This window comes from Natator depressus, chromosome 2 (assembly GCF_965152275.1).
Source record: "Natator depressus isolate rNatDep1 chromosome 2, rNatDep2.hap1, whole genome shotgun sequence".
Classification (NCBI taxonomy): domain Eukaryota; kingdom Metazoa; phylum Chordata; order Testudines; family Cheloniidae; genus Natator; species Natator depressus.
Genome location: NC_134235.1, coordinates 212,748,274 through 212,764,980, shown reverse-complemented (window position 1 = coordinate 212,764,980; position 16,707 = coordinate 212,748,274). Strand labels below are relative to the sequence as shown.

The window sequence follows — 16,707 nt, the reverse complement described above, 5'->3', positions numbered from 1 at the left end:
ATTGGGACTCCCCCTTGGACAGAAGATTTTGTCAGTTTGCTGGATTGGAAAGAAGGCCCTGAGTCAATTTAAATTCAGGCTATTTATCCATTGGTCCTTTTTTTGTATGTTGGTCTCTGGTGAATCCAGTTTGCCACCAGTATGTGCAAACCTCTCCAAGTACTGGTACTTCACTGGTGGTGTTTGCATCCTGAGTGAATTTGCCTAATAATCCCCCACTGTTCTTAATTCCTGGAGGGCAGTATTCACTCTCCCCCAGGGAGTTACATATAATCACTGGCCCACAGTGATACATAAACTTAATACAATAAGATTTTTCAAATATATTGCAGAAAATTGCCAGATCCGTTGCACTGTAGGTTTGTTTTTAAAACCTTGATTTATTTATACAGCAGATTGCTGTTATCGGTGACCATTTATATGGCTGCAGTGTTGTTTAAACTTCTGTTTGATGGATAAAATATACTATTTTGCAGCTCTCAAATTTTACTGGCTATTTTTGATAAAGTGTTAATAAAGAGCATAATCTATTTTAAAATTTTAAATTGGAGCGGTAAATTAAAAGCCAGTGTTCTGTGTATCTGATCTCAGTGTATTTATCAAATAGGATGTTTACTATTTTTAGTGTGCAGTAACAAATTCTGCATCCAATTTTCAGTTTTGTGGTGTCTCGTGGGAAATTCTATTCGAAAAGTCCGAGAATACCACTGGCTCTCATAACTTATCCATTTATATTTCTTTTCATGTTACCCCACCTTCTCCCCCACTCTTTCTCTCCTTCCTCTGCCACTTATGCCAACCTTGACATGTCATTTGTCCGCTACTCCTTCCATACTGCTCTCTATACTTGAACACTTTTCCTGAGTTGGTTCATAAGGCTATTTTCCTTTCATTTTCAAGTCTCCCACCTCTCCCATTACAACTGACAGCTGACTATTTTGCAGTGGTGTGGGGTGCTTGTGTGTAGAATACTTCAAATTAAAAAAAAAACTTGTTTTAAGGTGTGGGCAGTCACCACTTGGCCATCTTACTTGTTTGTTCCAATCTCTTCCCCTCGCCCCCGGCCTTTGGAATGTTCTTTGGACAACAGAACATGCCTTGTTTTGTATCCTGGATGCTAATGGGAGGGGGAACTCCCAATAATGCTAGTAAAAATACTCTTGAACTCCAATTTGAAATGTCTGTATAAGTACTGTTTGTAAATATTTTGACATCTTTATAAACTTACATTTACTTATTTAGAATTTTGTTTTTGCTTTGATGCATTTATTCATGTTCTACATTTTCATTTTAAAGGTGACCTGGAAAGGGGAAAAAATAAGCTTGTGCTCTTTTTTATTTATGGTGTACAAAAAAGAAGGTCTGAAAAGTTTTTAATTGTTTTATTTTTACATTAATAGGTCAGTTCCTGTCAGGGAGACTGTAAACTGACTGGAGAACTAATGTAATCATGACATAATGAGTTAAAAAAGTGAGAGGATTTTTAATTGCTGTTTGAAATCCCTTCTCATGCCAATTTAATTTTTACTGACTAGCATTTTGAATAATGGAAGCCTTTATTAAAGATTCAACACTCCTATCCCTGCAGTTATGATGTTAAAGTTTACCCTTAAAATCTTCTTACCAAATTAGGGCAGACCAGACTGGACAGTCTTGGTATTTTTGTGGTAAAAACCATACAAATCATACAGATAAAATATGTTTTTACATATAAACAAACACTTTTCAGGTCTTCTTTATATATTGGAGAAGTAAAAATCAAAAGCCCAGTTTAAAAAATATCCTTTGCAGGTCACCTTCAAGGACTAGATTTTTCAGATACTCGCTTTCGTGTGGGTGCAAAGTTGTGCCTGCAGTTATTTGTGCCTGCATAAACCCTGTTTAGGACTGAGTTGAAAATCTGTCCGTTGAAGTCTGTTTTGAAATAATCGTACCTCCTTTTGTATTCAATTGCTCTTTATTTTCTCTGTCTGTAGGTTGCTATGGTGTTGACGGAGAGAGTGATTCTATTATGAGCTCAGCTTCAGAAAACTCCACTGAACCTTGGTTTTGTGATGCATGCAAATGTGGGGTATCTCCTAGCTGTGAACTATGTCCCAATCAAGATGGAATCTTCAAAGAGACAGATGCTGGCAGGTCAGGTTGCAGCAGCGATTATTCAAACTTGATATTACCACATAGTCTTAAAAGTAAAAGTTAAATATGTTATTACATGATCCTGGACCTATTCCTGTGAGTTTCGTTAGGGGACAATAGCATAAACAAAATTGCATTGGAGCTGATCTTTTTTTCCCATTTTGATTTAGAAAAATGCTTGTATTTTCTAGTCCAGCATTTAATTTCTGTAGACTATTAATATCCTTTATGCCCTATGTAATAGGAAACAGATATTGACTAGTTGATTTGAACATCAAAATTTATTGCCCTATAAACTAAAAGTAGACTGAGGTGAAGCAGAGGTCAATATATAGTTCAGGAGGCAATGAATCTTGATGTTCACTGATATATGCAGTCAGCATACATTGTTACATACATTAATCAATATTGAGAAATCTTCCCTTCATGGCCATGAATGTGCTTGCTCAGTTTAGGAAAAAAATATTTTAAAGGGTCAAGGAAATGAGAGGTGTAGAAAGTTATTTACTTATTTTATGTATTTCAAGCATTTATACTGCATTCACCACCAAAATATCTGAAACAGAGCTTAGATTAAGGCAAAAACATTACCCATGTGTAGGAAGCTAAATACCGAGTGGAACCACCCCCACCCCACTTCAGGACTTAAAAGAGATGTGAGTAAGATCTCATCAGTAGATTAAATGACAAGAGAAGAGAACCAGCAATTATGGAAAACCCTTAAACAAAGGCATGTATAACATAGTTTCATGAATATAGTCAGGCTTGGGTTTAGTCTAACTTCTGGCGGCAATGAATTCTGAAGGTGTGGGCCTATGCTGCCAACAAGCTGGCTTCTTCAAACCTCACCCCCGTCATAATTTATCTGAAGTGTTTTGGGCAAACACAGCTTGTGTGATTACTTAGAGAGGTCTTGACGTAGTTAGGCCTTGGCCAGTTAGGGTTTTGTAGATGTTAACCAACACCTTGCATTTTACCCAGAAATTTTCTAATAGCCATTGTGTAGTGTGGAGCACCCTTATAATATATGTGCCCCTGCTGGTCGCCTTTATCAGATGGCAGAAAGCTCCATTCTTCACTTGCTGGAGTTTGTATTCCACCTGTGGTTGGGCATGGATAGGGTGCATTGAAGCACTATTCTAGAGTATCAAAGGCATGTAGGAACATAGTGAAGTCTGCACCAGCAATAAAAAAAACAGACTTTTGGCTACCCCAAGATGGAAAAAGACATTTCTGACCACTGAGATATGAGATTGCAGACCACTTTGACAAATGGCAAGCAAATGCAGTAATTTATGGGATTGCTCATAGACTTCATCATTTTCCTCTGTGTGCTGCTTCCTGTCAGTGAGCATTATCTCAGTATTGTCTAGACTCTGCTTAAGCCTGTTAGCTTTCATGCTGGTGATGATCTCTGCCAGATAATGGGATAGCAAGTAAATGTCTCAGTCAAGGTCTCTGTACCTCTTATTACCTCTCCGTTTCCCCTAATAGCTTTCCATGTTGATCAAGTGGGGTAACAATATTAAGCTCATGTGGGGTCGTCCAGCTGAGAGCACTCAGACAGGCATAGCACTCTTTCATCAGTACTCTCTGGGATCGATGACAAGAAAGAACAGAACCACTCTAATGTGATTTCTTCTTTCCCTACCAGATCCAAAAAATAAGTCAAGAACCCTGGATGTTGATGGTAATACATCCTTTAAAAAATCCTGGCAGAATTAGCAGTGTTGCCTGACCTCTGACTAGCAGGATATCTTTGACCAAGGTCACTGCTGTTGCCACACCATATGCGCATATGCTTCCACAGATCTGAAACTTGTCTGATATTCAAAGAATTGGAGGGTTTTCAGATGATGGGCCTGCTATCAATACTTCAGTGATTAATCTTAGCAGACGAAGACAGTAGAAATAGTTGGCAAGGACATTAATGTCAAAAGATAGTGTTTTAACTCAGGCTGAGCCACTGTGTCTTTTGGACTTGCATAGGTGTAACAGTCCTGAGGAACCTTGTTAGTGATTATGATGAATGAGTCAAAGAACCAGGTAAATATCTTGTGACGTTGTACCCCATAATGCTTTATGGGAATATGACATAACTGGAATATGTTTTATGCTACATGTGCCATGTAACATATCTCTGTAAAGGTTATGGTCTACTGAATCTATTCTTCCTATTTGTATACATATATCATTTTTGTATTTGAAGTTACGAATATTGGTGGTATACTTGTCTGATTCTAAGTAGGTTTTAGTGAAGCAGTTGGTCAGCTTCCTGCGAAAAGACTATTCTCAGTAAGTGCCCAGCCAAGAAGCCCTTAAGCCAACAATGAACTTGGAGATGCCAATCCACATCTGAGCTTTCCCAGGAATGTGGCTTGGCTGGTAAGGAACTCAGTAGACTATAATCTTTACAGAGATATGTTACATGGCACATGTCGCATAAAACATATTTCAGTTATGTCATATTCCCATAAAGCATTATGGGGTACAATGTCACATATGTATTACTATTTCAAGTACTATAAGCACACTAACCTTCAAATTCTTGCAGCATATATGGCTGTGAAATCTTTCACAATTTCAGTGTGTATTCACAAAGAGAATGTTCATTTTGTGTATTTTAAAGCTAGTATAATCAATTAGGTATTGTACAACAAAATAGGGTCTTTATTAGTAAGTAATGGCATGGGCAAAGTATATCAAAGTGCCTGGTTTCTCCACTTTCAGGTATCTGCTTAAGTTCAGGCTGGTTTTAATAACTTTCTCCATCAATTCCTTTGAGAGCCAAACATTTTGGTATTGCAAAAGTGATCCAGTTATATTTGCACAAAATATAAGGAAGTAGTAAAAACTGCAAAGTTAAATACAATAAGTTTTCATTTTACCTTTGTTGATAATCATTTGCTTATGTGTTATGACTCAAAGGAAGACCCTTCATCTGAAAAAAGCTTTAATTACACAGTTCGGTACTCTCCCTATCTGTCACAGGTATGCTCTCATTCTCCAGTTCAAGTGCTATAAAACATTGTATACATGTTTTGTATGTAATGTGTTCGAAGAACATAGCTATGTTTTCTCCCTGCCGTCTGCTTAATGTTCTACTCTCTCTCCCAGCCAGGGGCTTTGTTTCGTCTTACTTTTAGCTTTCCTGCCCAACTTGTTTCTCAGTTTTCTACTTATGCTACTACAGTAGTGATCTCTGACCCTGCAGTCATTGGGAGGTGAACACGTTCAGGATGAGGCCCTTAGAAACAGCAGTATGTAACAAAAAGAGTTTTCCACCTCCTGTAAATGTACTGTTATTGAGAATAACATTAATGGGTTTAATTCTTGCAGGTAAAATTGTGCTAGTGTTTTAGCATTCTTAGGGTCATATCTCCCCTTTACTTTTGATATCATGGAGGATTCTGCACAATATGAGTTTAGTCTTGGGGAGGAAGGAAGAATGTTACCTACAAAGAGAAGCAGCTTGATACTGGAAATCATAGTCTTTAATGTTGCCCACCATGGCATTTTTAAAAATAGACCAATGATTTAGGCCTTGTCGTCAATGAGTTTACTCACATGCATAAAGTTAGGGCACATGCTTAAGTTGTTAGGAAGACTGGGGCCTCAAACACCTCCAGAGACCTTAGTCGAAGTGTGTCTTGATAACAAACACATTTTAAAACCATTGCACAATTTGGACTAATTCAGTTCCTCACAATTAGCAGTTATAGAATTTTAAAAAGTAGTAGTAGGTATTAGTAGAATAAATTGCGCACGTATAACCTATGCTGAAAAGAACATTCAGGTTGCAAAGATAAGCTCTCAAAAACGAGGTAATGCCAGCATTAAAGTTGTGTGTGCAACCTTAATTCATCCCCCTTGTACATGTGCATAGACAGTTTTTAATTACATGTTCACATACTTTATAAAAACATTGAATCACAAACAGTGCTTAAATACTTTGTATACTAGAGTGGACTTGATTAATGTGGGAACTTTTCTTCATTTTACTGGTTCTCTGCACAGCGTGGCAACGTAATTGGATAAGATTCTTTTCTCCATTAGTGACTGCTGACTTAAGGGACCCTCCCAGCTCACTTCTTTTGTTTGATTTCAGAAAATGTCTGCTATGGCAATCTTGGACCCATGGAGCATAGGTCCAGAGCATGAAAGTAAGCAAGCATAGTAACCTCTGTAGCATTCCTAGTTCAAGTAACAAATGGGGGAAAAGCCTGAAGGGACATGGAGATATTGTGACGTATATGGAGTTTAAAAAATTGATTCTCAACCTGTAGGCTGGTCAATTTTTTTTCCTTCCTGAAGAACACAGATGATGTGCAAGAGAACCATTAGATTCAGTGCGAAAAGTCCCTCATCCCCTTACTCTAGATCTTTGTCTGAAAGTTTCAGTCTTCAGTAAGAATGGTATCATGACTCGATCTTAATTTTCTAGATTGTAAGCTCTTTTGGGCAAGGACTGTCCACTGTTATGTTTCTATAGTGTCTAGGACAATGGAACCCAACCTAGTGCTTTAGGCACTACCGTAGTATAAATATTAAATAACAAAATCCTCCTTCTTCCACCAACTTCCACCATTTTAGAGGATGTCCAGCTATGTTAGACATGCATCAGTGCTGTGATGTGAAATTACGGATAGGTAAAACCAAACCTGTTCAATTTCTCTTCAAATCAGGTCAGAATAATTTCTCTCTTTCTGCTAAGTGAAAGGTGAATAGTTACTTTAATGAAATGCCTACTTTCTCTAAAGAATCTTTTTTTTTGCCTTAGCTTCCCAGTTTCATGAACATGGAAGATGGATTTTTAAAATCTTTTTTTCTCCAAAAAGTATTATCCTAGAATAGGATATTTGTCCTGTCCTTGTTTTGGGTTGATTTTTTCTTCTTCTTCCCTAATCAACATCTGTCATCATTGCTCCAAGCAAAATGGATGGTAAAGTAACAAGGAAGATTATTCTTCTTTGATTACCCAATTTGTCTTAATTACAAGGTTCTAAAACATGTGCAGCTAAACAAATGAACAGGAAAATATTTAGAACTGGTATTAAATGCAGCTGAAACTGCCTCAGCTGTGAACTTGACTGACTTCTGTATGTTTTTTAATAAAGATTCAGGTTGGAGTTCGCATATAGGTGGTTGTGGAAATGAGATACTTGTGTGCCAATCACACTGAAATGGCAGTTTAAATCTGTAATACTGTAATACTTGCGTGACATGTGCTAAAACATTTTGAGAAGGTCAGTATGAAGCAAGCAGCCAGCTGTTGAGTTTATCATAGATAAACTCCTACAGAGTGCAGCAGCATTTAATACACCAGTGGAGCATGAAAAAACTGCAAATTAAATTGAGAAGCAGCTGCTTGTTGAAGATGTGTATCTTTATATTGAACTCTGCAGGGTGCATTTGGAAGTTGTATTAAAACTTACTATCAAAAATCTTAAACTAAAACGTTGGCTTTTTAAAAAATAGTAGATAATTTTGAAGATGTGTAACTATTTCTCCACTTCCCCCTATAAAAATGTTCTCAGTCTAACGCATCTTAAACCAGTGGTATGGTGCAAAAAAGGAAAACCTATAGAATTCAGAATGCTTTTAGTAACAATAAAACAGACCTTCTTATAACGTAATCTCAAGGTTATGAGACTTCTTCTGCATATGTCATCAGATGGCATTCTATTGAAAAAAGGTGTTACGTGGCTCTGACACTTGACATATACAAAAAGATTTTTGACACCCATTAATGCAAACATTTTGAATTGTTTGACGTACATAGATTAAATAATATAATTTCTTTAAGAAAAGTACACTGTATAGAAATGAGAACACTTTGTGCCTGATCATGGCTGGCCCTGTGTACTGGTGAAAGAGAATAGAGAGGGGATCAGCTGCCCGCTAAATGAGTGCACCCTGCTGCTACTTCCTTTGCAATGGAGAGTCAGGTTCACAGATCCTGCTCCGAGTGGGCAAAATTTTGATTCCACATACCCCCTGACTTCCAGTGTCTTGGTGCATACATTGTGATATGTACATATGTGTAATAGCTTACTGCCTCTCTGGAACAGTGGGAAAGACTGGGACGGGGAGGAAGTTTTTGAGGCCCTGAGTCACAACTCCAATCCTAGCTGCTACAGAAACAGCCTGACAACATGCTTGTCTCTTGCTATGGAATAGATTACAAACTGACGGTTTAGCTCTCTTTCTTTCTAAAATAACAAAAAAAGACTAAATTAAAGTTTATCTTGGACAAGTTTTCATTTGCATTGGACCATAATTGTAGTTTATATGAACAAATCATATTCACTAACTCCTTCATGTACAGGCACAGAATCCTAATAAACATTGGAAAAACCACATTTGTAGCCCCAGAAAACACATTTCTGTGCAGGTAATTGGATGAATCATCTTTACAATTTATGACAAAATCCTTATCTTTTAAAGTGAATTTCTCAGTTAAAATTAAGGAGAGTGAATTACTCGTTTTTGGATATTAACAATGGTGATGCATTACTGTACTTTGAACAGGAACTCCATTTTATACAAATATGTAAATACTTCAGTGACTGAGCTACTGTCCAGTAAAACATTTCTATTTGATTACAGTTGTAGTTTCTATTATCTCTGCTTGGTAAATCCTTATGGGTTTAACCAAATATAGTGACTTGTAGGCATTGTTTTCCGTTGTTGTACCTTTTAGTGACTTTTCTCTTTGATATCAATGTAACCATAGAATGATGAGCAATGGAGAATGATGAACATACTGTTTGTTACTTCTTACACTTCATGTTGACATTTTCATTGAGCTTGAATTATAATAAAGAAACTTATTTATATTTTGGCTGAGTTTGCGAGGCCATATGCTCAAATTGATGGCATTTCTTTATTTGGATGTAATGTGGTAACGTTTGAATGCCACATCTGATCAATTCCAAAATGTCATGGAATGTTCTCAGTCTCAATGGACAGAATCCTATTGATTTTGGTGAAAGTAAGAAAACTGGAAAGGAGGAAATGAGGGGTACACAGAGTCCCTGACATCTGGTTAGCAGACCCATTGGTTTCAATCCGATCTAACTTATCTATAGATAAAAAAAAAACAGTTGATGGCAGTTTAACATCTTTAACATCTTTCTTCATAATAATAACCCCCATCTCAACTTCATCTATGTCTCAGTTGAGTAAAAAATGTTGACAGCCTGAATGAAAGGGGGAAAAAAAAATTATATAGGAAGAGGGGGCACACACAGGCCCTGATATCTGGGAAGTGGGAAGGTGAAATGGAGGTCACAGCCCTTGCATGGGAGAGAATGGGAGACTGTTATGTGCGGGTGCATGGCAGGGGAAAGAATGTAGGGGATCTTGTCATGTGGCACAAGAAATGGGGGAAGCACAGAGTCCTTGACATGGTGGGGTATAGAGGGAAGGAACAAATAAGGGAGCACACAGAGCTACAGGTGTTGTGGAAGAGGAGGGAATGGACGAGCACAAATATTCTGACAGTGGGGGAATAGGGAACATACACAGCCCCTGGCATAAGAGATGGAGGAAGTGTTGCAGAGAAATTGAAATTGATGGTGATAGGAGCATGGCACATAAGGAATTTGTTGGGGTGGTGGAAATGGAGGGATTCAGGGAGCCCCTGGTGTGTGCAAACAGCTTGACCTACAGAAGCAAAGAAGTGTGCGACCGACTGACATGCTTTGTAGTGTGTAATGTTAACTGCTGGGCAGAAGTCACTGTGATGGTCTAATAGTATTAAGGGTCAAAATGCAATAGACAGCTATACCTCAAGAATGTCCACTTTTCAACGATGTCTGTATCCCATTTCATTTAGGACTTCAGAACCAATACCTGAAACAGCAAGAAACCAAAAAGTAGCCAGTCCAGATTTTGGGTATCTGGTGGTGTGCTTGTGTTAGGATACTTGGCTTAAAAGGTGGACTGTTGTCTTCTGTACCAGCCTCAGTTTCTGTGGAGACTTAAGGAGTACCTCATGTAGAGCACATTGTAGTAGTCTCATCTTGAAATGCCAAAGGCATGAATGATGGTAGTGAGGGTTTACATCTTAGAGAACAGTCTGGAAGTTGAAAAGGAGTACTTGTGGCACCTTAGAGACTAACAAATTTAGTACTCCTTTTCTTTTTGCGAATACAGACTAACACGGCTGCTACTCTGAAGTCTGGAAGTTGACAGTGATGCAGATGGGGCAAAAAACTGTCCTGTCCCTCTCAGCTCTGTAATTGACTAACAATAGCTGGGAGTTGCAAAACGATCCCCAAATTGTGAATTTATCTGTCTTTAGTAGACCATATCAGACCATATCATCTGGTTGCTTCATCCAGGCCTGAGTCGTTACCAGACACAGAGAGACACTCAACCATACCCTAGGTGTCAGACATAATGGAGAGAGAGATCTGTGTCATAAGCATATTGAAAACACTTCATTCCAAGTTTCTTCAGTAACATTTGAAATGTAATCCCCACAACCTCGAAGGAGGTTTTTGTCTGGTCAACCAGAAGGAAAGTGGTCATAGGTCCATTAAGGGTTCCTGTCTCTTTTGGGAAGAGAATGGGGTAGGCATCACCTGAGCTGACAGCTGCCCAGTGGGGTCAGGTAAACCATTCGCTCCCTGAACACAAGGGAGAGAGAGAATATGCTTGTCCTGTAGGAAAGAGCCCTCGTATGCCTGGATCAGCAGGTACACCTGGTGGCAGGTATTCAGTAATAAATTGGAGTTGGATGTGGACTTAGAGGAAGATGTTTCCTAAAGAAGCTGGAGAATGGAAGTGGGGCTCCTAATGTCTGATATAGCTAGGAAACAACCCCCTTTTCCCTCTTAACCCTCATAAAAAGCAAGGATGGAGGGGCCCCAGCAGTGGGCTGTAACCATGTTAGGGGGTAGTGAGGGGCTTATGCGAGCCTTGACCAAACAGGTGGAAATGAGTTAAGATGGAATGCTGAAATGAGCTGTATTAGTTATTGCCAAATAATTCCCAGAATGAAATAAATCAGGGTATTTACCTAGTTTTACAACAGGCTACATAAAAACAGTAGCGAAGTCAGTACAAACTAAAATTTCATACAGACAAAATGAGAAAGTAAGCAATTTTTCAGTAGTGCTGTGACACTTTTGTATTTTTATGTCTGATTTTGTAAGCAAGTAGTTTTTAAGAGAGGTGAAATTTGGAGGTACGCAAGACAAATCTGACTCCTGAAAGGGGTACAATAGTCTGGAAAGGTTGAGAATCACTGAGATAAATTAATTAAGTTGCAGCTTAATTAAACCACATCACTGCATCTTGTCTTTCTTCCTGCATGTCTGGGGCAGTGGCATCACATGCACATGAAATAGGAAGAGTGATAATAGGGAACCCTGTGTAAGAGAGCCTTCAGGACAGAAAATTGATACCCCCCAAACTACCCTTTGGAATTTCTGAGAGAAAAGAATGAGGCCACAGTAAGGCAACTCCCTTTTACTGAAGAGAATTGAAGAATCTTGTGGTTAGTGGTATCTAGCACAGCATCAGTATGGAACCTGGTATTTGTCCATTGTCAGAAGATCTATATCATGTTACAGCCAGGTCTGAAGCCTGACTGATATATCTCAAGGAATTCTCAGCCATTTAGGCTCTGGGAAAGTTGTTTAACTTCCACTTTCTCTATTATCTTAACCAAAAATGGAAGATTACCCACTTCTCTATATTTGGCCAGTTTGCTGGCATCAAGTGCTAATTGTTTTAGGCAAAGGCAACACAAATATTTCCTTTTTTTTTTTTTTTTTTTTTTTTAAATTCTGCTCTCGTTAAAGGAGTTTTTGACTGTCTCCACAAGCAAAGGTCTGAGTACTTCCTGTATTACCCTTAATCAGACAGAAGGAACATGAGTTTGGGCATTCTTAAATCAAATGAACAATTCCAGATCTAGTTTTGGAAGGAGAGACCCTCTCTCCCCACACACTTTAGTTGTAAGCAACACTGCCATATCACCTCCTCATCAATCTATCCAGTCCTTCTGCATGGAAGGATGCACTGACTACTAGGAATCAACTGCACCAGAAACATTATCATCCAGTGAGCCTTCAGTGATGCATGGAATGCTGCAAACCTCATCCATGGATGTTTGTTAACTTTTATTAAGTAACCTTGCACTAATCAACACTTATTAATGTGACAAGGAAGGATGGTCCAGTGATGAGGACACTGGCCTATGGGACTTGGGAAACCTATGTTCAAGTCCTTCCTGTACCACAAACTTCCTTTGATAACACAGTCTCTTCATGTTTCAGTTCCCCATCTAAATGCAAGTGGCCACTCATACTATTAGTGGCTGCTTGAATTATGAATTAACCTTTACTTTGCATGTGGTAGCACACATCGTTCTGCCAGACTTTTGATTAGATACTATTACTGTTAGCTCTGCCTGGAGAGCTGTGACAGATAAAACTGACTTATTACATTTCCGGTTAACTGATGCTCCATTTTCAAACGAGAAACACCATGCCGTACCAAGGTCACTTGTATTCAGGGGAGAAATCCCTCTCCTGGGCACTGGAGTGTAACATTGTGGCTGATCTTTCATCACCCTTTTTCTACGGTAGCTCACACACTCCTGGATGAGAGCACTTGCTTGCCCTTTACCATGTACGGATGATCAGCACTGCTAGGGAGCTGAAAACTATGTTCTTATAGAGTGGAAGCGTTGGTGGGAAAGAGAATCTGACACACTAAGTAAACTCAGGAGACCTTCTCTGCCTCTGCCTACCTCCTTCTTCACTTGATTGTAGATCCTGGACCTGGTTCAACAGACTATTCTCTGGCTTGTCCAGAGTTGCTGCAACTATATGTTAGCTTGGCCTGATTTCTTCTCCTTACAGTGACCATGGGGCAGCATTACAGACAATAACTCACGTGGTGGTGAAGTTCACTTCTCAACATCTGGAGGGGGGTTTACAATGTCTTGCCTCCCTTGATACAGAGACTATTTTCTGGTTACGGAACCTGGACATTGAACTCTGATGTATACATATGAGAGGAGGAGTTCCCCATCTGTACAGTGGAGATAGTAGTACATCCCTATGTCACAAGGGTTTTGTTAGAAAAGCTTTTGCCCAAATAAGTCTTTTAATCTTTAAGGTGCCACTGGATTCCTCGTTGTTAAGTTATAATTTTTGGGGCTCTCAGATGCCTCAGTGATTGGGGATCTAACATAGATAGCATGAACCTATATCTCTGTCCATACCCTCTCATCCAAGAGATAATATGTGAACTCAATGGCACCAAGACTCCATGCTTTCTTCTTGAGACATCTCATACATTGGCTCTCTGTACCTACTGCCACAGGAATCAAGGACCTGAAGGCACCTTGACTGGTCAAATAAAAAAACCAGCATTCGCTGAATGCTTAAAAGTACTGATGGTCCATTGTGACTGCTTCCATGTGATATTTCAGCTTATTACAACCAGCTGTTTCAATTCTAGAGCTGTTCAGATAAAGGTTACAAGGATTTTTGGAAAGGGAATTGTTTCCTCTCCACTGTCTTTGTGCTTCAAAGTCACTGAGCTTTTTTTTGGCCACAGTTATGAAGAAATTCTCCTTTCAACATAGACCAAACCTACATAATTTCAACTCAAATGGTGAAGATTTCAGAAAGCTTTAAGTGGATTAAAACATGAGTTTAGATGGAAATGCACGTACAGACTTAATTCTAGCAATTGCTGCAAGAATTACTATCATTCACATAACTAAAGTTTTAACTGCATTATTTAAATATTTCAAAGGTAGTCATTGGCACAATGTGATCAGATTATTTCTTTAAATATATATCCAAATTTCTTTTTTTCTCTCTATTTTGTTTTCAAGCTTACCTGTCAAGTATGTTGTAATTTATTGTGAAGTCTTGCATCTTGACGACTCCTAGTTTTGCATAACTATCCACAGAGCTTTTTGACAAGAGACACCAATACTTTTTTTTTAGTGATGCTTAAAAGTTTATCATACAGGAGATTTTTTTTTAGAATTACTAGAGCACTGTACATATTGCCAGGAACATTGGTTGTTCCCTTTGTAAAGGTCCAAATTCCAAAACTGTGTACGGAGGGATATTCGAAGGGAAGGTATATTAACATTCCTAGTCTTTGTCAACAAATACATTTATTTCATTCTTAATTAAATCCAATAGATTATCAGGTGGTCTCAAATTGGGAGAAATCATCATGCCATCTGTGTACATTGTTGGGAAAGAGTCTGACGCACCAAGTAAACTCAGGATGATCTGCCATGTTCACATATTATTGATCTAATGTTCTCAGAATCATGATTTTCCCATTTTATCATCTAGTCTTTCATTGATTATAAAGCCAGAAAGGACTCTTGTGATCATCTAGTCTGACCTGTGCAATGCAGACCATTAGACTTCCCTGTATTAATTCCCATTTGAGCTGTTTATAAGACCAGTGTTATACTTTAATATTTGATACTGCAAAATGGAATATATCAGCTATGATAGTAGCTGGCTCTTGAAAAGTAACACACTCTGTGATTTGATGTTTCATTAAAAAAAAAACAAACCCTGGCTTTTAAAAAAAAATCTCATTGATGAAGTGGTGGTTCTTTCTTAACATTCAAATAATTTTAGGCTTAGTACTGCTACTGCCTTTTTAACTCCCTTGCAGGAATTAGGAGGTCTAGTGAGTTCTCTTCTTTGTCCGTTTGCATTATCATATGGCAGATCATTCAGAGTATGTAAGCAAATCCAGAAAAAGAAGAGAAACCGCCTCTGACAAAGTGGTTGGCAAAGTGACTTTTTGTCTCTGTCTGTTTTTGGGAGCAGCTTCCCTTCATTCCCCACAAGAGAGTCAGCATACAAATTATGCAATGTTTGAGCCAAACCATATTAGGGGTAGAGAGAGGTAATGCTTGTGGTTTTTACTGAACTTGTATTTGACAAAAAGAAAAGGAGTACTTGTGGCACCTTAGAGACTAACCAATTTATTTGAGCATAAGCTTTCGTGAGCTACAGCTCACTTCATCGGATGCATAAAGTGGAAAGTACAGTGAGGAGATTTTATATATACACACAGACCATGAAAAAATTTACATTGTAAGGAGACTGATCACTTAAGATGAGCTATTACCAGCAGGAGAGTGATAGCTCATCGTAAGTGATCACTCTCCTTACAATGTATATTTTTTTCATGGTCTGTGTGTATATATAAAATCTCCTCACTGTACTTTCCACTTTATGCATCCGATGAAGTGAGCTGTAGCTCACGAAAACTTATGCTCAAATAAATTGGTTAGTCTCTAAGGTGCCACAAGTACTCCTTTTCTTTTTGCGAATACGGACTAACACGGCTGCTACTCTGAAACCTTAGATTTGACAGATTAGCCATATAAAGAAAGCTGCTGACAACTCTTGGACTAGAAAAAGTTAAAACAAATTTAAAAAAATCTAAGTGATAGGAGGGAGGCACCAGAGGCTTGTGGATGGTCCATTCAACTGTGAGTCAATAGGCTTGTGTTCCTGTTTCTGACACCCTTGGCTTTCTATATCTTATTTTCCTTATCTATAAATGTGAATGATACTTTCAATCCATTGTAACATACTTTGAGATCTGCAGATGAAGAGTGCAATACAAGAGCAAAATGTTGTTGTTCTTGATGATAATGGCTTAATTTTTCTGCTGTTGTAGGTGGGTCCACATTGTTTGTGCCCTCTATGTTCCAGGAGTGGCATTTGGAGATATTGACAAGCTGCGGCCAGTAACACTTACTGAAATGAACTATTCTAAGTATGGTGCCAAGGTAAGACTAGAAGAGGTATAGTTTACATAGGTATAGTTTTATTTGCTCTACATATATGGCATAGAATATCTTATTAGCTTTTTGTAATTCTGTTTTTGCAACAAATGCAACAAGATTCAGGGCTGGAAATGCAATAAAAACAGAAGTATGCATTCTCTTTTGTCTTTTCTTTTGTTTCTCATTCTCTTCCCCATCTCTCCTTCTTTCTGGAGACACTCATTACCTCCTTGTTATGTGTGTTAATGGCAGTCTGCCAAAGTATAAATGTAGAGAGTTGAGGAATGTATGGGAGTCTGAGTGAAAAATATACTCCGCCTTCCCCAAATGGACTTTTATGTGAAGTGTAATTGTTTTTAGTCCAGTTCATAAGAGGATGTTTGTGCACAGCACTCAAATTACCATTACAATTGGCACAAAATGACACTCAATAGAGACCAAAGGATTTCTGGTAGATGGTTCCTTGGTTTTCTTATGTCCAAATGTTTCTCTAGGTGTCAGGCCATGTGGGGAAGATTTTGCTGTTGCTTCTCTTGTTGTACCCATTTGGTGCATGTAAAATTTGAGTTCCCAAGGCTATCAATGTGGGACCTTTCATGAATACTAAATTCACCACCACCACCAACAAAAAAGACTTTTATGCCAGGATGACTGAAGAGCAGCCTGTGTGTATTGCATCTCCAGCATGCCTAGTTTGAGTCTTCCAAAACATTCAGCACTGTTATAGAAGTGTCCAAGTGGGCAACCTCTGTACAGCAGCTTTT

At 38.5% G+C, this 16,707-nt stretch overlaps 1 protein-coding gene across 3 annotated transcripts in view; it reads left to right on the top strand.

Annotated features, from left to right (window-relative positions):
• Nucleotides 1–16,707, top strand: part of PHF14 (PHD finger protein 14) — a 296,760-nt gene that overhangs the window by 58,112 nt on the left and 221,941 nt on the right. For all 3 annotated transcript variants that reach the window (XM_074945849.1, XM_074945850.1, XM_074945851.1), the window contains exons 5-6: nucleotides 1,977–2,136; nucleotides 15,835–15,946. In XM_074945849.1, coding sequence (XP_074801950.1) covers nucleotides 1,977–2,136; nucleotides 15,835–15,946 — 272 coding nt within the window. The remainder of the gene's footprint in view (nucleotides 1–1,976; nucleotides 2,137–15,834; nucleotides 15,947–16,707) is intronic.